The 23,844-nt window shown below is 47.9% G+C and overlaps 1 protein-coding gene and 1 pseudogene across 4 annotated transcripts; both read left to right on the top strand.

Annotated features, from left to right (window-relative positions):
• The first annotated feature begins 220 nt into the window (after positions 1–220).
• Positions 221–11,957, top strand: MFSD2A (MFSD2 lysolipid transporter A, lysophospholipid). Of its 4 annotated transcripts, none has more exons than XM_063106337.1 (14): positions 221–313; positions 1,781–1,912; positions 3,379–3,503; positions 7,475–7,598; positions 7,721–7,799; positions 8,356–8,513; positions 8,949–9,039; positions 9,152–9,273; positions 9,427–9,510; positions 9,964–10,047; positions 10,141–10,253; positions 10,692–10,835; positions 10,936–11,112; positions 11,894–11,957. In XM_063106337.1, the coding sequence occupies exons 1-14, from the start codon at positions 221–223 to the stop codon at positions 11,955–11,957; spliced, it is 1,590 nt and encodes a 529-aa protein (XP_062962407.1). The 4 variants fall into 4 exon arrangements, with proteins under 4 accessions (XP_062962407.1, XP_062962410.1, XP_062962408.1 ...); XM_063106340.1 differs by having other exon boundaries at positions 1,889–1,912; XM_063106338.1 differs by having other exon boundaries at positions 221–307.
• A 5,886-nt stretch (positions 11,958–17,843) lies between these two features.
• On the top strand, positions 17,844–18,286 carry LOC134385219 (NADH dehydrogenase [ubiquinone] 1 alpha subcomplex subunit 12-like; annotated as a pseudogene).
• Positions 18,287–23,844: the final 5,558 nt, after the last annotated feature.

Raw genomic sequence — 23,844 nt, forward strand, 5'->3', positions numbered from 1 at the left:
TGGCCGGATCCGAGAGCGCAGGCCGAATCTTTAAGAGGCTCGGAGGGGGCGTGCCGGGGAGTGCGTGCCTCGCCTGCCTGCCGGCTTTGCTCGTGCACGGTGATCGTGGCGGCGGCGACGGCGGCGGCGGCGGCTGCGACACCAGCCCAGGGGGAGCGGAGGCCCGCGGAGCAGAGGAGCATCCCGGCGTCCCGGTCCCAGGCGGCGTGGCCCGCGGGTCATGGCCAAAGGAGAGGGCGCCGAGAGCAGCTCCGCGGCGGGGCTACTGCCCACGGGCATCCTCCAAGCCAGTGAACGCCCTGCCCAGGCGAAGGTAAGAGCCCGGAAACCTGAGTGGAGGACAAGGGGTGGAGGGCAGGCTATGATGGGGGTGTCGGGGGATAGGCCTGGTCCTGGGACACTTGCGATAGCGGGGAACAGGCAGGCCTAGGGGCAGGAAAAGGCAAGGGGTGCCCCGGGGGCAGGGGGTGATGGAGAAGGTTTGTGGGCGCCGGCGCCCCCCTTTGGCTCACCCCCACTTCGCATTTCTGCGGAGGCGCTCCGCCGGCAGCTCCACGTTGCTCTTGGCGCTGCCTAGCCGGTTTCGGTTCTTCTGTGCTGAGCAGCTCTGGTTTGCCTCCGTAGAAGCTGGAGAGACCCCAGAAACCTTGGAACCCCCGCCCCTGCATTCCCTATCTCTCATCCCCTACCCCCAACCCCCACCCGCCTACTCTCGCGCCTCAACTCTGCTGTGAGGGCCGCTCAAGTTCATTCATAAGAACAAGGGCTCTGCTCTTAAAGGAGACGCATCCCGCAGGCGTTTATGTGAGTGTGGGTGTTCACTCCTGCACGTGCTTTGCGCGTCTCGACCAGCGGCCCCAGCCCCAGCCCTCTGGACCTATTGAAGGACCGAATGAAAGCAGGCTGCCCCAGGAAAGGGATCTCAGGGAATAGATATCTGCTTGGGAGGTGATCGCCTTTTCCTTTTAATTTTATTAACTGATGCTTGCAAGGAGCCGGTGAAGCAATTACGCTGTTACTATGTATGAGTAATCTCTTTACTTTCCCTGGGCAACTCCAACCTCCGTAATGCCCCACCCAGAGAGGACCCAGTCCTGCACCTGGAAGCCTTTCTTCCTCTTTCCAAGGTCCCCTAGGAGCTGGGGAGGGAGGCAGGGAGCTGGAGGGTAGGACCGCTCCAGGGTTTGCCTGAAGCTTTGGCTCCCTACAGGGGCCAGGGACGCTCTGGGACAGACAGAAGGAACAGCTGTGCTTGCAGCCAGCTGAGCAGGGCCCCTACAGCTCTCTAGGGCTCTCACCCAGTAGGCAGGTGGATCCTGGCCTCTAAGCCAGGGCGGGAGCCTGGGCTGGGCTCAGGGAGCTCTGGCAGCAAGAGGATTTTCAGGTTGTGGCAGTTGGTGCCAGGTGGGGACAGGTCCGCTGCTGGAGCATGCTCCCGCTCTGTAACTTAGAAAGGAGCAGTGGCCGAGTCCTTGTAGATAGTTCTTTAGGGATGGTAGGCTGATAAGCTTCGTCAGAATGGGGGTGCGGGGAAGGGAATGAGGAGAGGTGGCTTAGGGACAACTTCCTTGGGAGTATGGATTCCCTTTTTCCAGGTGCCTAAGAACAGAGAATACCTTTCTCTTTTCTTATGGGAAGTGGGATCTCCCTGGATGGGAACACTGCAAGGCAGAATTGTTTCCCTGACAGAATTGGCTGGAGGGATGGTCTTGCTTCTGGAACCTTCTAGGGTGGAGGCCAGGATTTGGGACCTCTTTTCATCCTTTTCTCCTCTTCCCAGAAGGAACCAAAGAAGAAACAACAGTTGTCAATTTGCAACAAGCTTTGCTATGCAGTTGGGGGAGCCCCATACCAGGTGACGGGCTGTGCCCTTGGGTTCTTCCTGCAGATCTACCTATTGGATGTGGCTCAGGTGAGTGGCCTCAGCCTTCCAGGGCTTCTCCAGCATCCTGAGGTGGGAAAGAGTAGGCACCCCTGAGTAGGTTTACTCACTTTTCCCCATCTGTGAAACGGGACTGGGAATCCCTTACTTTGCTGCCTTTCAGAGTCACGATGGATGAGAAACGAGAAGACTCTAGAAAGTATCCAGGAGGGGAGTCTGTCCACCCCAGGAGCCTTAAATGGCAAGATCTGGCAACTCCTTCTTGCCTGGCAAGAGCAATAGAGCCTGGAGGGTCAGGCAGTAGTGTGAGCGAGAATGGGCCCCACTGGTGACGCTGTTCTTAGAAGAGATTGGCACACCATGTCCCTGGCCGGAAGACAGTCAGCTGGCTTGGCTCAGGAGTTGGTGGATGTTGCCAGGCTTGTGGACAAGGTGCATCCCACCTTCACGTGAGGAGCAGAGACAGGTTGGTAGGCAGAGGGGACCTCAACTGTTGAGCCCCAGTATACAGTTTCTTTGACTAGAAGGAGTACTTAGGGTGAAGCAGGCCTACTCTGTGCTTCGAGAAGCCTTGGCCAGCAGCCTGGAATCCTGAGAATCCACCCTGTCTGGATGGGAGAGTGGGAGGCTGAATAGCCTCAGCTCCCAGGGCTCCTGCACTGGCCGTCTTTTCTATGTAGCATCTGACTTGGCAAGCAAGGCATCTTAGTTGTATCCATTTACAGGTGAAGAACACTGAGCCCCAGAAAGGACAAATGACTTCATTCAGAAGCTAGTTTTGGAATGACTTTCATGGTTGGGCCCTGAGTAGGGTGCAAATACAAAGAACCTGCAGTCAAAGTGTAAAACTATGTTGTAGTGAGTGTTGAGAGGGGGTAGATTGGGGAGACTATGGTGTGGGAGAGACTACCAGGTTTCCAGAGCAATAGCAATAGAGGGTCATTGATGGATGAGGAAGAATCCAGAGAATCTGTATTTAGGGCCTAGAGGGTTTGGTGGTAGGGGGATGGCTTGAGTGGGTAGTGTCAGGCCACTACAGGCATCTATAGATTCCTTTTTCCACATCCAAGATAGAACTTGACCCTGTAAGATAGAGATCATAACTCCTATTATACAAATGGGGAAACCGAGGCCTGTTGTGGTCATTCAGTGAATGCTAATTCTGACATCAGATGGTTAGGGCTGTGAGAGGGAGGGAAGGAAATGATTCTGGATTCATTATAATTGATGGGATATATTTTCAAGGGCAGTGGAGGAGAGGAGATAAGGGGATAAATCTAGGAAAGCTAAGGAGGCACACAGTGCTATTGTTATCAAAGAAATGCTATTGTTGTTATTAACAATGCAAGTGAAGATGTTTAAGGCCCAGGTGGGAGCAACACAGGGTCTCAAGGGCCTGGCCAAGGCAGATAGGGAGCCCCTGCTTTTGCCTACCAGTGAGAGCTGAGATGAATAGAAGTATGAAGGGGTTGTCTTTTGCCTCTTCTCCATTCCAGGTGGACACTTTCTCTGCTTCCATCATCCTGTTTGTAGGCCGAGCCTGGGATGCCTTCACAGACCCTCTGGTGGGCTTCTGCATTAGCAAATCCTCCTGGACCCGCTTGGGCCGCCTCATGCCCTGGTGAGTGGAAGAGGCTCCTTCCAGGAGGCAGACAGCGGGGCTTCCGGCATATCTGCCAGAAGGAATGACACAAAAGTTCAAGGGTGTTGAAACTCCATTGGAAGCCTCAGCTGCCCCAGGCGAGGGCCTCAGACATCCAGCCAGTTCGTTCCCAGGATGGCCAAAGTGCTAGGCTGGGCAGCTTCTCCCAGCCCGTGCCCATTGCTCTCTGGGTCCACTCACTCCCCTTGGTGAAGCTGGAATTCTGACTTCTCCCTCAGTCATTCCTATAGTGTCAGAGGTAGTACTTCAAAGCAGTTGAGAGGTTGCATTCTGGAGCCAGCATGCCTGGGTTTGAATCCCCACTTCACTACGTACAGCTGTGCTACCTTGAGCAAGTCACATCTCTGAGCCTCAAGTTTCTTCATCTGTAAAATGGCGATAATGATTATGCCTATCTCACAGGGTTGTAGTGAGGATTACATATTTTTTAAATAAGTAAAGTACTTAGAGCAGTGCCTGGCATATATTGAGTGACATATAATTTGGCACCCCATCAGGGTGGCTCCTGGTGGAGCAGGGGTTGGGGGTAATACCAGGAATGGGGTAGCAGACCCATAACCTCTGGCACCTCGGATGATGTGAACTACTTTTTCCTTTGGTACAAAAGCCTTAGGCTATGGGGCAAGGTGGGGGGAGGTAGTGCATAGATCAGACAGCAAGGGAGACACACATTACAGGCTGTCAGGCCGGGGCTCTGGTTCCCTCCAGGACATCCTGCCTCAGGGGTGGGGGGTTTACCCCTTTCATCTCTAGCCCATCCAGGCACTCAAGTGGGCGCCTTCCTGCCCCAGGGGCGCCCATACCTGGTCTCCGGCCTTCAAAGCTCTTCCCACAGCCCCTGCCCCCCCACCGCTTCCTTTCCCACGAGGCCCCCCACCCACCCCAATCCTGCCAGCCGTTGGCGAAGGCCCAGGTTGGAGCCTTTGATCCAGGCATCAGGGCCAGGGGCAGGACAGACTCCTTACCTGGGCAGGCTGCTCAAGGCTCCCTGAGCATCAGCCCATGAGACTTGACCCTGTGCCCGCCTCCCTGGCAGCCAGTGGAAGGCGGGGCCCTGCTGCCACATCTCCTCATGAGGCCCAGCCAATGGGAGGCAGCTGCTGGGTAAGCCCCATGCAGCAGCAGCCGGTTATTCCCAGTCACACGGGTTCCTCGGTGGCTGCTCGGCTGCTTATGAGTAGAGGATAGAGTGTTTGACGGAGGCTGATGAGGAGCCCTTGTTCTCTTAGGAAACACATGGATTAAGGAGGGGTGGAAGAGGGCAGGGACAGAGAGCCAACCAGGCCCTCCCTGTGGGAGGTAGGATCTGAGGGACTCTCTGAGCAGGTGCAACAGCCAGCTTGGGGAAATTGCTGGGGCCCTTCAGGCTGGTTTCTGATGTAGCAGGTGTCTGCGTATGCGTCCTCGCCTGTCTGGTAGTACGCATGTCTGCGAGCACGCCAGGTGGCTTGTGGGCTGAGGGGCTGCCATCTATGTGGCCTCCCTGTCCATACCACAGTTAGGATGTGGGCCCCTCCTCAGGCCTGGAGACCCAGCACCCCTTTTCCTCTCAGTGTAGGAAGAGGCTGGGCCTGTCAGGGTTCATGAGCCCTGTGGCCCCTTCTCCTCCCAGTCCTCAGAGCAGCCCTTGCTCTAGGCCTGCATTTAAATCCTCTCCTTCAAACCAGGAAGACTTTGACATTCACTTTCCCTGGAGTTCCCAAGGCCACCCTGTGAGAGGCAGGAGGTCAGCAGGGTCGCTCCAGGAGACTGGGATGCAGCAGGCAGGGCCTGAGGTATTACTCCCAGCCCAGTGCTCCCACAGCTCCCCTGGCTATGGCTTGCACTAGTTCCTTACATGCCAGCTCTCCTGCTGAGCTTTCCTGAGGTGACAATCACAGCAAACATTTAGTGTCCCAAGCACCATTCTATGTTTTAATATCAACTTATTTAAGTCTCAAAACTACTTCAACCCTATGAAGCAGAACCAAAGTCCTTACAATGGCCTGTGAGGTGTCCTGGTCTCCTAATTCCGTCTCCCTTGCTTACCACACTTCAGCCCCACTGGCCTTGTTGTTCTCCAGACGCTCCAGCCTGAGGACCTTTGCACTGACTGTCCCACATGCCAGGCACACTCTTGCCTCAGACGTCTACCAGGTTGACTTCCTCCTCTCATTCAGGTCTTGGCCCAGAGTTCACCTCAGTGAGGCCTACCCTGTCCACCCAGTCGTGAATTGCACAACTCATCCTCACTGCTGACCCCTGTAGCCTGCTTTACTTTTCTCCACAGCACCTGTCACTGTCTAACATGTTATATAACCTTTTAAAAAAACTACAGTAAAATATGTATCACATCAAATGTACCATTATAACCATTTTAAAATGAACAGTTCAGTGGCATTAAGTACATTCACATTGTTATGTGACCGTCACCACCATCTATTTCCAGAACTTTTTCATCTCACCAAACTGAAACTCTGTACCCATTAAACAATAACTCCTCATTCTTCCCTCTCCTGGCCCCTGGAAACCACCATTCTACTTTCTGTCCCTATGAATTTGACTGCTCTAGTTACCTCATATAAGTGGAATTGTAGTGTCTGTATCCTTTTTAACTGGCTTATTTCGTTTAGTATAATGTCCTCAAGATTCATCCATGTTGTAGCATGTGTCAGAATTTCATTCCTTTTTAAGGCTGAATAATATATGTAACTTTTTTTTTTTTTTTTTTAAAAGATGATGGGTAAGGGGATCTCAACCCTTGACTTGGTGTTGTCAGCACCACGCTCTCCCATGTGAGCCAACTGGCCCTCCCTATATAGGGATCTGAACCCGTGGCCTTGGTGTTATCAGCACCACACTCTCCCGAGTGAGCCATGGGCCAGCCCAATATATGTAACTTTTAAATTATGTTTATTTTTTTCTCTTCACCAACTAGAATGTAAGTGCCACAATGGCAATGACATTTTTGTCTGTTTTGTTCACTGGTATGTCCTAAATAATTAGAATAGGGTCCAGCACATAGTTGGCACTTATTTCTTAGTAAATGTTGAATGTAAGATATGTACTATTATTATTCTCTTTTATAAATGAGGAAATGAGCCTCAGAGAAGTTAAATAACTTGCCCGAGACTAAGTTATTTATAGTTAGTTGATAGAGCCAGAACTGGGTCCCTGAAGTGTGATTTGAAAGGTTCTTCTCTTTTTTTGTTTTGTTTTTGGCAGCTGGCCTGTACGGGGATCCAAACTCTTGGCCTTGGTGTTATAACACTGCACTCTAACCAACAGAGCTACCTAGCCAGCCTGAAAGGCCTTTCTCTCAACCACTGCACTCTCCTGCATTTATGTATTGATGCCATGAAGTTAGTCCATCGCGAGGTCTAACCACTTGTGATGGCATGGGACTCACATGGTGGAGGTGGACATTCGTCCCCTTTATACTTACTTCACCAGGCCCAGGCCTTCCACATGGCCCCTCCATTTTCCCCCATCTGGAGTTGGCCTCTGCCACCCCACCCCAGCTTCTGTGTGTGTGTGTGCGCACACGCGCGTGCACGCACGTGCAAATGATGAGTGTGCACATGTGAGAACACATGAGTGATGGGGTTGTTCCTTCTCCCTGCCTCCTTGCCCTACCACTGAGGCCTTGGCCTCTATTATCAGCTCTGCAGCCCAGAGGCAACTGCTACCTCTGGAGCCCTTGCTCCTGGGGAGACAACGAGGAGACTCCAGGTCTGACCCTCTCATGCTCTATGCTCAGGATTTCAGGGGCCCAATCCCAGTCTACCCTTCTGGGCTTGGGCATCAACCTCTTCCCAGAGGCCTGGTGTGGATGGATTCAAGGGGAGAACTTCCTCCCCACGGGTACATGGGAGCAGAGCAGTCAGGTGGGGCCTGGCTCCGGGGATCCTGAAGCATCCAGCTTCCACTCAGACCCTTCCCTTCCTCAGGATCATCTTCTCAACTCCTCTGGCCATCATCGCCTACTTCCTCATCTGGTTTGTGCCCGACTTCCCACGGGGCCAGGCCCTTTGGTACCTGCTTTTCTATTGCCTGTTTGAGACACTGGTCACGGTGAGCGTGGGCAACTCTCCTGGCTATCTCTGGGGGCAGGGGTGAGGACAGTCCCTGGGGCCTCCAGGCCGCCTCTGTCCATCTGTCTGTCTGACTGGCCAAGGGTCTCTCTTCCATGCCAGTGTTTCCACGTTCCCTACTCAGCCCTCACCATGTTCATCAGCACAGAGCAGAGCGAGCGGGATTCTGCCACTGCCTATCGTAAGTCTCCCTGGCCCACCTGATCCCACCCATCTGGGACCCTGGGCCCCTTCACTCCCAGACCCTCCTGCCACACTTTTTCCCTTATGGGCCCAGCTCTCTGTTCTGCTCTTGGGTGTGGGTGTGAAACCATCTTAAAAATAACTCAATCCCGGGGCCGGCCCGTGGCTCACTCTGGAGAGTGCGGTGCTGATAACACCAAGGCCCCGGGTTCGGATCCCATATACGGATGGCCGGTTCGCTCACTGGCTGAGCGTGGTGCTCACAACACCAAGTCAAGGGTTAAGATCCCCTTACCGGTCATCTTTTAAAAAAATAAATAAAAAAAATAATAATAATAACTCAATCCCCTTATTGCTCAGGGGAGGCCCAGAGAGGTGTAGGGTAACCAGAGGTCACCCAGAACAAGGCCATGAGTTCAGACCAATGTGCCATCTGCCCTGCCACCTATATCTACCCCACCTGGAGCCTGAGCTGGGCTCCCATCCATCTGACCATCTTCCCTGGGTCCACAAGCCATGAGGCCCCTTCAGAAGACCTCCTTTTCCCTGCACAGGAATGACTGTGGAGGTGCTGGGCACAGTGCTGGGTACAGCGATCCAGGGACAAATCGTGGGCCAAGCGGATATGCCTTGCCTCCAGGACCCTAATGGCTCTGCAGTGGCTTTGGAAAGTGCCAATCACACATACAGTACCACCTCACTCAGAAAAACGGTGAGGCTCCTGGCAGGGAAGGGATTTGGGGAGATGAGGGACAATGAGGTAGTTCGCAGTTATCCTAAAAATAGTAATAATAACTAGTGTTTATTATATGTTGGGCATTTGATATACATAACAACTAATATGCCCAATATGTCCACTTTGCAGATAAAGAAACTGAGACTTAGAGAGGCTGAATAATTTGCCCAAGATTTGGGAAGCTTTGAACTATGGGCTCTCAGACTCCACAGCCTGGCTTCTTAACATTTTGTTCATCTGAACTTTGCCCAGTCTTGGGAAGCAACAGCAGACCTGGGGTGATTCTCCCAGTTCACAGATGGAAACATTGAGGCCCCCAGAGGAGAAGGGACTGGCCCAAGATAATTGAGTGGGACTGCTGGGATAAGGTGCACTGACTGTCTCTGTATATTGCGTTTGCCTCCCTTATAGCAAAATGCATACCTGCTGGCAGCTGGTGTCATCGCCTCTATCTATGTCATTTGTGCTGTCATCCTGACTGTGGGTGTGCGGGAGCAGAGAGGTGAGAAGACCCTGGGAGAGTGTGACACAGCATGGGTGACTGTGTCTCTATGTCTGTATTCAGGCTTTGGGAGTGGCCTCTGCTCCCACCTCACTGTCCCTCTGGCCCCCAGAACCCTATGAGACACAGCAGGCTGAGCCGATGCCCTTCTTCCGGAGCCTCCGGCAGGTCATGAGCCATGGCCCATACATCAAGCTCATTGCTGGCTTCCTCTTCACTTCCCTGGCTTTCATGGTGAGTGGGAGCCTGATGTGCTCAGCCTGAGAGGGGGTCGCCTGGGGGTGGGGTGAGCAGAGGTCCCTGGAGCATGGGGAATGTCTCGGATGGCTCAGCCCCATCGTCACCTCCTTCCTTGCATTTCCTTTCCCCACCCTGTCCCCTCCCCAGCTGGTGGAGGGGAACTTCGCCTTGTTTTGCACCTACACCTTGGGCTTCCGCAACGAATTCCAGAATCTACTCCTGGCCATCATGGTGCGTATGGGGCCTGAGAGTGGGTGGGCAGCTGGGCTGAAATGGCATGGGCTGTGGGGTGGTTCTTTGGGTAGTCAGAGGATGTTTTCCAGACTGGCCCACAGTCAGGAAGGGCTGAGGGAGGCTTTCAGAATATTTGGGTGGATGTACAGTTGCATAGGTGGGACTGTGAAAGATAATTCATGGTTGGTGTCAAGTAGAGAGCACAGCAGAAGCAAAGGTATGAACACCAGGAACTTTGTGGAGCTTTGTGCACAGAGGCAAGAGGTGATGTCAGGATCCCCTCTCAGCTCCCCTGGGGAGTTGTTAAAGGTGCTGGTATACTTCCTTGCTGCCCAGATGATGTCATCTGGCTACCCTTGGGCAGGGCTGGGAGCACATTTCGAGCCCTAGGAAGGGCAGGAGGGGTTCCATGGCTCTAACCCACCTCCCTTGTCCCATGTCCATCCACAGCTCTCAGCCACATTCACCATCCCCATCTGGCAGTGGTTCCTAACCCGGTTTGGCAAGAAGACAGCTGTGTACATTGGGATCTCAGTGAGTGGGTCTGAAGGGTAGCACCTGGGTTGAGTTGAGATTTACTGGTGGGAGCCTCCCAGCTGACTCATCTTCCTGCCCACTCTCTCCTAGTCAGCAGTGCCATTTCTCATCTTGGTGGCCCTCATGGAGAGCAACCTAATCGTCACGTATGTGGTAGCTGTGGCAGCTGGCATCAGTGTGGCAGCTGCCTTCTTACTGCCTTGGTAGGTATATACAGGCCCACCCGGGTATATTTCCCAACCACCACCCCCCAGCTCTGAAGCTCCTGGGGAGAGTTCTATGGGGGCTTCTCCTCACACAGGCCATTCTGTGAGTCCAGGTTGGGGGTCTGCCTCATACAGTTGTACAGGTTGTGAACTGTACAAGAACACCCAGTTAGGGTGGGAAATAGGGTCTAAAATCTGCTCTGCTCTCCACTTGCTAAGCTGAGCACCTAGAACAGGGCTTCTTCATCGTGGAGTAAGGGGCCTTCTTTTCTTATTCATATGAAGGTGCCACCCTCTCACTGAGCTGTGTGCTTCTGGTGTTGCAAGCTCCCAGAGGGCCACCTCTTGTCATTGACACAGATGCACTGCATGGGCTAGTGGGGGCCTGGGGTTACCATGTGGCTGGGTCCTCATGGCTGCCCCCACTCTGCACAGGTCTATGCTGCCCGATGTCATTGATGACTTCCACCTGAAGCAGCCCCACTCCCATGGAACTGAGCCCATCTTCTTCTCCTTCTATGTCTTCTTCACCAAGTTCGCCTCTGGAGTCTCCCTGGGTATCTCCACCCTCAGTCTCGAGTGAGTGGGGTGGGGGCCTGGGGCGGGGCTGGGCGGGGCTGAGCAGGGCCAGGCCCCAGTGCCCCATCGTCACTGCTCCCCTGCCCACTGGGGCCCACAGCTTTGCCGGGTACCAGACTGGGGGCTGCTCCCAGCCAGCACGTGTCAAGTTCACGCTGAAGATGCTAGTGACCATGACTCCCATCGTCCTCATCCTGCTGGGCCTGCTGCTCTTCAAGCTGTACCCCATTGATGAAGAGAAGCGGCGGCAGAATAAGAAGGCCCTGCAGGCTTTGAGGTAAGAGTGGGAAGGGGACAGCACTAGTGGAGGAGGGGCATCATCCAGTCTAAGTCCTCAACTTGTGCCTCCTGTGACCATGTCCAGACCTACCTCCCACACGTCTTCACTTGACAGCCCCAACACTTAGCTATATGCCAGGCACTGTGCTGAGTGGTTTTACATTTTATTCAGTCAACAAATACTTATTAGATGCCTGCTATGTGCCAGGCATTTCTCTAGTGAATAAAACAAAGACAAATCTCCGCCCTCAAGGAGTATATGTTCTAGGGACTGTGCATTCATGATCTTCTGTGTCCTCCAATAACCCTAGGTGTCAGAGAGTCTTAAGATTTCCACTCTGCAGATGAAGAAAGTGAGGTGTAACCAGGAAGAGTGACTGGCCCAGCTTAATAAGGGGTGGAGCTGGGGTTTGAGCACCGGTGTTCTGACTGCAGAGCCTGCACTCATGCTGTTCCGGCATGCAGGACTTCGGGTGTGGCCTCAGCCCTGCCTTTTGGGAGACCAGACAGCAGGGTGGAATGAGTCACGCCAGCCCATCAGCCAGCCCAGACCAGAGTGTAGTTCTGGGGTTTGTGGTGACCAGTGTGTGGCAAGAATGTGAACAGACCAACCAGCAGTTTCTGGGCTGAAAGTGGGAGTGAGCAAACTCTATGCCCTGTGGTTTAGACTAGTTCAACAGCTGCTAGGACTGCAAGGCCAAGATCCCATGAAGGAGGCAAGTAGGGATGGGGGAAGGCTAAGGATATTTCCTCTAAGCCACATCCTCTGGTTCTTATAGGGATGAAGCCAGCAGCTCGGGGTGCTCTGACACAGACTCCACAGAGCTGGCCAGCATCCTCTAGGGCCTGCTGTGTGGCTCGAAGCCACAATACAGAGGGCCTGGCTCACCAGGCAACATGAGGGATCAGGACCCATTTGCCCGCTCACCGAACAGCTGCTCTCCAGGTGCCAGGAGGGGAAATGAAAACCTGAGAGTAAGTGGCCCAGGACACCTGTGCTCACTGTGGGGCTGGCAGCTCTACTGCCTCCTGCATCCCCTCTGCCCACCCATGGGGCTGAGCCCTGGGGCTGTTACTGTGAATATGCCAAGGACTGATCAGGCCTAGCCTGGACACTAATGTAGAAACGTTTTATACAGAGACTAATTAATAACTTAATGACTGTGTACATAGAAATGTGTGTGTATGTATATTCCTGTGAACTATTAATGTTATTAATTTTCATAAAAACTGGAAAATGGACCTGCCTGTTTCTGTCTGTGTCCTCAGCTACTCTCTGAGCCCTTCTGTGCCAAGATGCAGATAGCAAGAGGGCACACTAAGCCGGAGGTGCCACTGGGTGGGAAGAATGTGTCGGGAGGTATGAGAACAGCCTCAGCTAACTTTCACTAAACACCTGCTCTGTACTGGGCACACCGTGCAGGCTTTGCATATGCTTTGCTGATGTTCTCATTGAATCCTGGAAAGTATCTTACTAAGTCAAGACTGTCCCCATTTTAAAGATGAGAAAACTGAGCTCCAGTGTAGAGAGGGACTTGGCTAATGAGTGACCTAACTGGGGTCCCATTCCAGGTCTGTGAGACTTGGATACCTCAACGACCACTCTCCACTCCCCTGTGTCTGAGAACGACCGACCGTCTGGCAGGCAGATGCTCTGCCCATGGCTGTGTGCATGCATCCCGCCCTGTGCATGCCAGTGCATGTGGAATGGCTGTGACAGGACAGACTGTGTGATGGGGCCCTGTAGTGTCCCTGGAGACCTGTGATTCTTCCTCCACAACTGTTAGTGACAGTGTTGGAGAGTGAGAATTTACCTGGCTGGGTATGTGTTGAATGAGGGGGGACCTACCCACTGGTATGGGAGGAATGTGGTGGGGAAGGCCTAGTTTGTAGCACTTGCCAGGTTTCCATGGTATAAATATTCCCACCATAGCAAACTTTAAGTTACCAATGGTTGTACTATCTTGAAAAATTCCTGAGTGCTCACTTCGGCAGCACATATACTAAAAATTGAAAAATTCCTGAAAATGTAACAATCAATTCTCACAAGCTGGTAGGAACTTGCTCCAGCCCTGCTCTGAGTCTCACACACTTAGGCCAAGCTCCCCAAATCACAGGAAAGCAAAGCTGGCAGGATCAGGAACTACTTTGTCAACCTTTTTATTCTAGAGATGGATAAATGAGGCCCAGAGAAGAGAAATGCTCAGATGATTGGGCTTGGTTTTTACCTTGGGTGTGGGGCTCCATCTTGGATGGGAGGGGATTCCATTTCTACTGATGAAGTTCTGCCAAGTCACTTTCACTTACTAACAGGCACTGTTCTATGTGCTTCATAAATATCAATTCAATTAGTGTTCATAACTTCTCTATGAAGAGGGTACTATTATTATCCCCATTTTACAGATAAGGAAACTGAGGCACCAAGAAATTAAATAACTTGTCTTAGTTCATCAGACAGTGAGTAAGTGGAGGAGCTGATATTTGAATCCAGGCTGTCTGGCTATAAGGCCCATGCTCTTAACCACTATTTTAGGCTGTTCTGTGAACCAATGGTTTTGCCACCGTCAAGGCAGGTCTTACTTACTGCTTTTGTAGCTGCCATCTCATTCAGAGGCTGCCTGGACAAGGCAGGAGGCCAGTGTCTTGTCTGGCCTCTGTACAGCTAGTGTGCTCAGGGACTCGGACATAATGTTTACAGAGGCCCGCTCACACCTCCCCTCTCTCTCCACTCTAATCAATAACCATCTGTCTTAAAATTTTTTTTAAAGTTTCTAAACCACGCAAGCTTACTTCTTTCCCATCCCTACAATTACTTCTCAGGTCTTATCTTCTCTTACCCAGATCGCTATACCAGCATCCTAACTGGTCTCCTTGTCTTTGATTTGACCTTCTCACACTCCTTCTGCAAACTAAGACAAAAGAGCAACTCTCCTGTTTAGAAACCCCTTGAGTCCCGTTACTTCGAGAAGAAGTCCAAGACCCCTTCTGACCTTCTCAGCCCCAGATCTAGCTGCAGATCTAGATGCAGCTCTTCCTGCAGCCACCTGTCTGACCCTGGAATACACCCATGCTTCAGCTCCACCTGGCAGACACTCATCCAACATGTCTTGGCTCCAGCAAACCTCTCTGAAGCAGTTCCTGCATCTCTGCCCCTTGGGGCAGCTCTGAGTCTATGTCCCCTTCATCACAGTCTCCCACACCCAGCCAGGGCCAGGCATGGTGGAGTGAGGCAGGGCATGTGGAACTGGAAGAATGTGAGCTATGACTGGAGAGGGCTTTGGCTGGGAGCCAGACCCAACTCCCACTGACCCACAATGATGCTTCTCTCTGGGTCTCAGTTTCCCAAAATGTTTTATGGGGATTTAGAAGGGAAAATTCTTGCCTCTCTCCAGGTTTACACTCAAAACATTGCTCTCCTCTTCAAAGATTTAGGGGTGGACAGGTGGGGAAAGAGGGAAAGCAATCTGGGAATCCCAGAAATTCCTTGGGTCATTGGCTATCTAGGACCCTTCTGGACAGCTCTTACCTACCCATCCTTTGGGAGAAGCCATCGTAACTACCTCTACACTCGGGTCCAGTGTTACTACAACAAACCCTATTTGTCCCTCATCACTCGGTTCTGCTGCCCTCAAGCAGGCCAACCCCCAACCCCAACCCCCGCCAACACCTCTGCTAAAGGACCAGGTGTGACTTTGGCACCACCTGCTGGAAGAAAAGGGCAACACCTCAACATTGCAAAGAAGGAATTCCAGATCCATCATTGATCTGGAATATTGATTCCCTTGATCTGAACAGATATTTACATAAGTCTGCTATGTGATATGTACCAACTAGGACCTGAGGGTAGAGTAGTGGACAAAAGAGAGCTTATATTCTCAGTGGGGACCAATGACAAATAAATGAACAGATGAATAAGATAATTTCAGATTGTAATAAGCACCATGAAAGAAATAAGCAGGTAATGTGATAGAGGGAACTGGTGTGGAGGCTACTTTAAGTCAAGTGCTCAGGCTACTTTAAATCAAGTCAAGAATGTTCTGAGAAAGTGACGTTTGCTTGACTTGAATCAGGAAGGAGAAGAATTAGCCAGACATTTGAAGAATTGGGGGAAAGCACTACAGGTGGAGGAGACAGCTAGACAGACCCTGAGGTGTGAAAGAGCTTGGTATATTCGAAGGATAGAAAGGAGACCAGTGCAGCCAGAGTGTAGTGAACAGGAGGTTAGTTGGTTATGGGCTGGGGCTGGCGAGGTATCCGGGAGCCAGATCATTCAGGTACTTGTAGCTCACAGTGAAAATTTGTTGTTATTTAAAGATGACCGGTAAGGGGATCTTAACCCTTGACTTGGTGTTGTCAGCACCACGCCCACCCAGTGAGCAAACTGGCTATCCCTATATGGGATCTGAACCCGTGGCCTTCGAGTGAGCCACGGGCTGGCCCCCACAGTGAAAATTTGAATTTTATTTTGAGAGCAGCTAAAAAGCCATTGAAGACATTTAAGCAGAAAAGTGATTTACACATAAAAAGATGTCTCCCTGACTTCTGCACAGCGACTTGATTAGAGAGGGGTAAAAGTTGAGTGGAAGAGACATTCAAAGGCTCTTATAACACTCTGGGTGAGATTGGTGGTGGCTCATGCTGGGGTGGCAGACATACCACATCACCCTTCTCAGAGCTTCTCATCTACATTTTCCCGTCTACAAAGTGTGGACCTAATAATCGTGACTGCTTCAAATTAGATGAGGCATATGCAGAAGGTGTTTATGCATTATGATTCCAGGGGAAGAGATATTCACTTATCCAACAAATATTGAGTGAGCACCCGCTATGTGCCAGGCCCTGTTCTAAGTGTGAGGGATACAGCAGAATTCTTCCTTTATGAACTTTTGCCCTGCTTGGAAAAACTGATATTAACTGAGTGAACATGAATGTCATGAATGTTACAAGGAAGAGCAAGAAGCTATGAAAGTGTGTAGCAGAATCAGAGGAGGTTAAGAGTTCTTGGACTGAAGCCTCAAGAAAGAATAGGAGTTAGGCGAAGAGAAGAGGGGAGCAAGAGAGTCTTTCAGGCAGAAGGAACAGCATATGCTAGAGCACAGAGGCCAGGGAGATCATGGTGGAGTCAAGGAATGGAAGGAAGGCCAGTGTGGCTGGAGCACACAGACTGAGGGGAGGAAATGCGTAATGAAGCTGAGGATGAAGGCAGAGGCAGATGGTGCACATGCAGCTTTGTGGGCCATGGTAAGCATTTTGGTTCTTATCCTCAGAGCAGAGGGAAGTTATTTTTAGAGTTTTAAGTAGGGGAGCCATATTATAGATCAAGAATTTAGAAAGACCACATCAGCTGCTCCATAGGGAAAGTACTGAAGGAGGTGAAAGTGGAAGCAGGAAGGCAAATGAAGAGGATGCTCTTGTAATGTTCCAAGAATGAATGGTAATGAAAGTCACCAGACAGGGATGGTGGCAGTGGAGATGGAAAGAAGAGGACTGATCGGGCAGCTAATTGTACTGAATATGAGGGAGAGAGAGAAAGAGAGAGAGAAAGGAAGGTGACGCCTAGATTTCTAACTTGGGAAACTATGAGTGGCACCTCTACTCAGTAACACAGGAAGCACTGGAGGAGAAGCAAGCCTGGGGGACAGAGCAATTCATTTACCACTTGTTTGTATCATTTTCTTATAAATAAGGGAGAAATCACACTTAGAAATTCCACTGTCAAAAACAGGGATACACATTATCACCACTACTACTATATAACATTTCATTGACCAATATAAATTGCATTAGCCAATGCAATTAGACAAGAAAAAGAAATAAAAATTGGAAAGGAATAGATGAAATTATCTTTATTTGGCAATGATACTTCTGTATTCCAAGAGAACCCAAGTGAAACAACTGAAAAACTACTGTAAACGAGAAAACTCAGTAAGAAAATGGGGTACAAAATTAATATACAAATCAATATCCTTTATATATATAAACTGCAGTAAGCTAGAACTGCATTGTTCAATATCATAATCACTACCACATGTGGCTATTTGAATTTAAATTTAGAATAATTAAAATTAAATAACATTTTAATTCAGTTCCTCAAGCACACTAGACACATTTTAAGTTCTCATAGCCACATGCGACTACTGGCTACCGTATTAGTGCTGTTATAGAATATTTCCATCATTGTAGAAAGTTCTATTGTTCAGTGTTGAGTTAGAAGATAGGGTGAAAGAGAATATTTCATTTATGAGAGCAAAAAAATACCTAGAAATAGGGAAAAATCCTTTTTTGTCAAACCACCCAACTTAGTTTTTGGTCATGGTCTTCTTTCTGGACTTCCCTGTATTTCAGGACACAGCCAAAGTAACATCTCTATGGGAGTCTTTCCTGACTCTTCCAATCTGGGTCACAGTTTCTTCCAGCCTCCCCCAGTGCAACACAAAGTTGATCCTCATTATTTGCAGATTTTATATTTGTGAATTCATCTACTTGCTAAAATTTATTTGTAACCCCAAAATCAATACTCATGGTCACTCATGGACATGCACAGAGCAGCAAAAATTTTGAGTTGTCTGATGTGCACGTTCCCAGCTAAGGTGGAACAAGATGACACTTACCTTCTTTTTTTCACTTCATATTGTTAGCAAGTGTCCTCTTTGTGGTCTATTCAGTGCCATGTTTTATGCATTTCTATTTTTACTATTTTACTACTTAAAGTGGCCCCCAGGCCTGCAGGACAAGATGGAGTTACTACAGGTCCTGAAGCACAGGCTACAGCAGGTCAGTGGCCATGGCGGCCTCCACAGTTATTTACAAATTTATTTCAGGGCAAATAATGTAAGAGTTGGTACATTAGTTGGGGAAGACAAATATGAAACAAATACTATGAAGACAACAAGTAATTTTTTGGCTGTCACTGATGGGTTACATATATTTCTGAAATGAATGGCAGAAACATGACCTGGGATGTGGATGGAAGCATGGTGCCTCCTGAATGGCATTGTTGGTTTCACTGTATGACTGATAATCCTTCAACAACAAAACCACCTACTGCTTGTAAATTCATCTGAACAAACCATAAATTCAGTGTGAGTGGCACTCCAGAACGATATGTACCTTATTCCATCACTAGAAAGAAGATTCAGGAATGGGTTCCACCTTCAACACCTTACAAGTAAAGGCAATGAGAAATAGTTTAAACATGTAAAATATAGGACTTTTCATGTAATTGCACTTTTACTGCTGGTCATTAACTTGATTAAAATTCTTTGACTAAGGAGGCTGTCCCATGGCTCACTTGGGAGATTGCGGTACTGGTAACACCAAGGCCATGGGTTTGGATCCCTATATAGGGACGGCCAGTTAGCTCACTTGGGAGAGCGTGGTGCTGACAACACCAAGTCAAGGGTTAAGGTCCCCTTACCAGTCATCTTTTAAAAAATAAAAATAAATAAAAATAAAATTCTTTGACTAAGAAAAAAACAAAACTAAAAAAATATAAAATGGCCCCCAAGTGTAGTGCTGAAGTGCTGTCCAGTGTTCCTAAGCACAAGAAGGCTGTGTGTTAGTCAAGCTTCATTCAGGCATGAATCATTGTACTATTGACCGTGAGTCCAATGTTAGAAAACCAATGATACATATTAAATAAGGTGTCCTTAAATAGAAGCACACATAAAACGAGGTTATATATTGATCCGTTGTTAAGATGTGATCAGAGGCTTACAGAAGCCTAACGTTGCGTTTTCCCTAGGAGCAACGGTCTAGTATGTGCTATTTCAGTGTTTTTGGTGATTATGCAGAACATAACAACTTCAAATAATGATAACCAACAGTACTCACATGTACATCTCTGTCTGTCTCACTGGACTGTGAGCTCCTTAGACCAGGGCTCACCTTGGATCACAAGTCTTTGTGTCTCTAGGATATAACAGTGCCTGGCACAGAGTTGGAGTCATAATATATGTTGAAGAAAAGAAGGAAGGGAGGGGAGAAGAAAGAAGCAGTAATGACAGAGGAGGTAGTGAGCCAGAGAAGGCTTAAGACTGGGTGTTTTAGGAGCCAGCCCGTGGCTCACTTGGGAGAACGTGGTGCTGATAACACCAAGGCCACGGGTTCGGATCCTATATAGGGATGGCCGGTTAGCTCATTTGGGAGAGTGTGGTGCCGACAACACCAAGTCAAGGGTTAAGATCCCCTTACCGGTCATCTTTAAAAAACAAAAAAGAAAAAAAGACTGGGTGTTTTGAACTAGATCCAGGCCTCCCCCTTTTCCTCCAGGGCAGCTGGGCAGGGCTGGGTGGGGCTCACATCTCCAGGGCAACGAAGGAAGTCCCTGATTGCTGTGGCCCTTTCCGGGGTGAGGCCCAGCCAAGGGTAAACCCTAATTACTCACCATCCAAGAAATTGCCTTTTGTCTGGCAGAAATCCTGTTGAAACTGGCCTGGAGTGAGTGAACTGGGTCTCTACCCCAAGGTCATCCAAGGTGGCCTGGATGGCTTAGGGGGAGCCTGAGTTGTCCTTGGGTGACTTAGCATCAGAGAATTAAGGAGGAGCAGGACTGTCTGCCCTTATAGTGATTCATAAGAGATGGGGAATGAGACCTGGAGCCTCTCTGACTCCCATCTGCCAGTATAGTCAGGACAGCCATTCATCGCAGCACTTTCCCCTTCAGCGAATACCATGCAGCCTCAAAGGATGCCAGTCCTGGAGAAGGCATAGAACCACCTAGCCTAGCCCCCAGGCTCAGAGAGGGCAGGCAAGGTCACACAGCCAGCCAGAAGCAGAAGCAGGATAGAATCCAGATCTCACTCCCAGCTCAGAGTTATTTTTGTTTTTCCACCAAATCTGTCAGTTTCTTAAAAAACAAGAATTTGTCCTGTGTCTCTCCTCCCCCTTCATTTCCATCAGGGCCCAGACTCCAGAGCTAGTTCCCCAGAAGTCTAGGCTTTCAGCAGATGGGCTTGGTCATTTCCATTAACACAAAGGGACAACACAGCATGTGGGGGAAGCTGTTCCACTCTGCTATTCCTTAAAGGGACCTGGTGGCATAGGTTAGAGACCTAGGTTGTATAATCTAAGCCCCACCTGATGGGCAGCAGGTTGGCTGCCTTCTGCTTGCACATGCCATTGGCAGAAAGCTCATTATGGCCCGAGGCAGCCTGTTTCACTTCTGGAGAAAGGTGTAAAAAGGTCTTCCTAGTCTTGAATGGAAACTATGTCCCTATAGTTTGCTCCCATGGATCCTAGATTCACCCTTTGGCGATCACACTAAACATCCCCTCTTTTTGTCTCATTGAATACCTGCAGAGATTTTAAGATAGACCGTGTCCCTAGAAATGGGATCAGGCTTGTCATTCTTCTAGTTACACTTCTTTTAATGTTCTGTAAAAAGCATGCATTTGTTTTGCTTTTGTAATTAAAAAGAAACACTTTATATTTTTAACTTTTTATTCAAATATAATTTACATGCAGGAAAGTACACAAATCTTAATCATACAGCTCAATTTTTCTATATGTATACACCCATGTAACCTACGCCTAGTCCAAGAACATTCCCATCTCCCTGGAAGGTTCCCTGTGCCCCATTTAATCAATACCCAATCCACCAGAAGTAACCACTATTCTAATTTTTACCACGATAGATTAGTTTTTCTTGTTCTTGAACTTGGGATTCATATTATCTTTTAATTCAATTTTTCCACAAACTTTTTGGAATACCCTTGTATACTTTGTATTCTTTTGTGTCTGGTTTCTTTCTCTCAGCATAATATTTTTGAGATTCATTCATGTTCTGTGTATTAGTAGTTCTTTTTTATTATTGCTGGTAATATTTCATTGTATGAATTTATCACAAATTGTTTTATTCTCCTGTTGATGGATATGGTTTCTTTCTCTCAGCATAATATTTTTGAGATTCATTCATGTTCTGTGTATTAGTAGTTCTTTTTTATTATTGCTGGTAATATTTCATTGTATGAATTTATCACAAATTGTTTTATTCTCCTGTTGATGGATATTTGGATTTTGTCCATTTTTTGGCTATTATAATAAAGCTGCTATGAGCATCTTGTACAAGTTTTTTTGTTTTGTTTTGTTTTGTTGTGGCTGGCTGGTACAGGGATTCAAACCCTTGACCTTGGTGTTACAACACCATGTTCTAACCAAAGGGCTAACCGGCCAGCCCTTTGTACAAGTTTTGTTTTTTTAAAAAAAGATGACCAGTAAGGGGATCTTAACCCTTGACTTGGTGTTGTCAGCACCACGCTCTCCCAAGTGAGCCAACCAGCCATCCCTATACAGGGATCCGAACCTGTGGCCTTGGTGTTATCAGCACCACACTTTCCCAAGTGAGCCGCCGGCCAGCCCTTGTACAGGTTTTTTGATGGACGTATAAACTAGTCTTTCTTGGGTATCTCTGGATGTGGAATTGCTGGATCATTGTGTAGGTATATGTTTGGCTTCATAAGAAACTGCTATATAATAATATATGAGAATTCCAGTTACCCCACATCCTCAGCAACCCTTGATAATGACAATTTGTAAAAAATATTTTTTTAGTCATCCTGCTAAATGTGTAAGGTGTCTCATTGTAGTTTTAATTTGCATTTCTTTGATGAGCTATTATTTTAAGTACCTTTTCATATGGTTATTGACCATTTGAATATCCTCTTTTCTGAAATTCTTTTTTAAGTCTTTTGCTTATTTTTAAATTGAATGTTTGCCTTTTATTAATATGAAGGGTACTTTGTATATTCTGAACAGGAGTTTTTATCAGTCTATAGCTTACCTTTTTACTTTTTAATGATGTCCTTTGATGATCAAATGTTTTTAATTTAACTAAGTCCAATTTATCCATTTTCTTTTATAGTTTAGTGCATTTTGTGATCTGATTAAGAAATCTTAAAAAAAAAAAAGAAATCTTTACCTTCCCCAATATCAAAAATATTTTCTTATGTTTTTATTTAGAAGTTGATTATTATAGTTTTTCTATTTAGGTCTATGATTCACTTCAAATTAATTTTTGCATATACTTTGAGTTAAGGGTCATGTATCCAATTATTCCAACACCTTTTATCAAAAGGCCATTTTTCTCCTACTTATTTACAGTGGCACCTTTGATGTAAATCAGGAGAGCATAAATGAGTATGTGCAGACCCGTTTCTGGACTCTTTATTCTGTTCCAGTGATCTACTTGACTAGTCTTACTCCAAAAGTACCCTGTCTTAATTACTATAGCTTTATAGTAAATTCTGAAATCTGGTGGTGTAAGTCTTCCAGCTTCATTTTTTTTTAATCAAGATTTTTTGGTCCTTTTATTGTCCATATACATTTTGGAATCAGCTTGTCAATTTACACACACACACAGACACAGACTGCTGCGAGTTTGATAGAACTGCATTGAATCTATAGACCAATTTGGAGAAAGAAATGATAATAGTATCGAACCTTTTAATTCATGAACACGGAATATCTGTTCACTTGTTTAGGTCATGTTTACTTTATCTCAAGCATATTTTATAGTTTTCAGTGTTGAGATCCTGTACACCTTTCAGTAGATTTATTCCTAAGAACTTTATATTTTGGTACTGTTATAAATGATACTGTTTTCTAAATTTTATTTCCCAATTGTTTGTTGCTAGTAAATAAAAATACATTTGGTCTTGTATATTGATCTTGTATTCAGCAGTCTTCCTAAATTTACTAATTAATTCTATGAAATTTTTACATTTTGGGGGGCGGGGCAGATGGCCAGTATAGGGATCCGACCCCTTGACAATATTTTGATTATTTTTAAGCATCCTATTCTTTGATCATCGCCTCTTATCTTTCTGGCTCACTCTTTCTAATACCCTGAGTTCAATAATTTTTCAGCCTCTTATAACACCTACCCCATTGGCCCTATCACCTTTTTATTGCCCTTCACCTTGCCTGCTTATAATCCTAGATTCCAAGGTCTCCTCACTATTGTTACTTTTTTGTCCTCTTTCCCCTCTATAGATCTTGCCCAGTTACACTCCTGTTTAAATCCAGATCTTAGGCTTAACATGCTTGTCTTAGTCTACTCAGGATGCTATAATGAAATGCCATAGGCGGGCTGTGTTAAACAACAGACATTTATTTCTCACAGTTCTGGAGATTGGATCAAGTGCTGGCAGATTCAGTTCCTGGCGAGAGCCCTCTTCCCGGCTTACAGATGGCCACCTTCTGTGTTCTCACATAGTGGAGAGATATAAGGACACTAATCCCATCATGGGGTCCCCACTCTCAAAATCTCTTCTAAACCTAATTGCCTTCCAAAGGCCTCATCTACAAATACCATCCCAAAGTGGGTTAGGGCTTCAACACATGAACTTCGGTTGAGGGGCTGGGGAGATGTGTGTATTCAATTCAGTCCATAGCAATGGTTAAGAAAAATGCACAACAATATTGACTAGTTTCACTTTAAATGGGCTAGTAATGCTACTCATTTCTCTAGCATGTTTGTTCTCCCACTCTCTTAGCCATCTATTTCACACTCTGTCTCCTCAAACCTCCCAAGTCTCCTCCCCATCTACACTGTCAACTGATGATCTTGCTTCTTATTTCATTAGAAAAGCATTCAGAAGAGAACCCCTACCATTCTCCCACCACCACATCTACCTATCCAGTAGCACCTGTGCCCACATGCTCTGCCTTCCCTCTTATTTATTTATTGCGATAGCAGCCTGAATGCCTTTCCCCTTTTAGCAACAAGTGA

Source organism: Cynocephalus volans, chromosome 8, assembly GCF_027409185.1.
Source record: "Cynocephalus volans isolate mCynVol1 chromosome 8, mCynVol1.pri, whole genome shotgun sequence".
NCBI classification, from domain to species: Eukaryota; Metazoa; Chordata; class Mammalia; order Dermoptera; family Cynocephalidae; genus Cynocephalus; species Cynocephalus volans.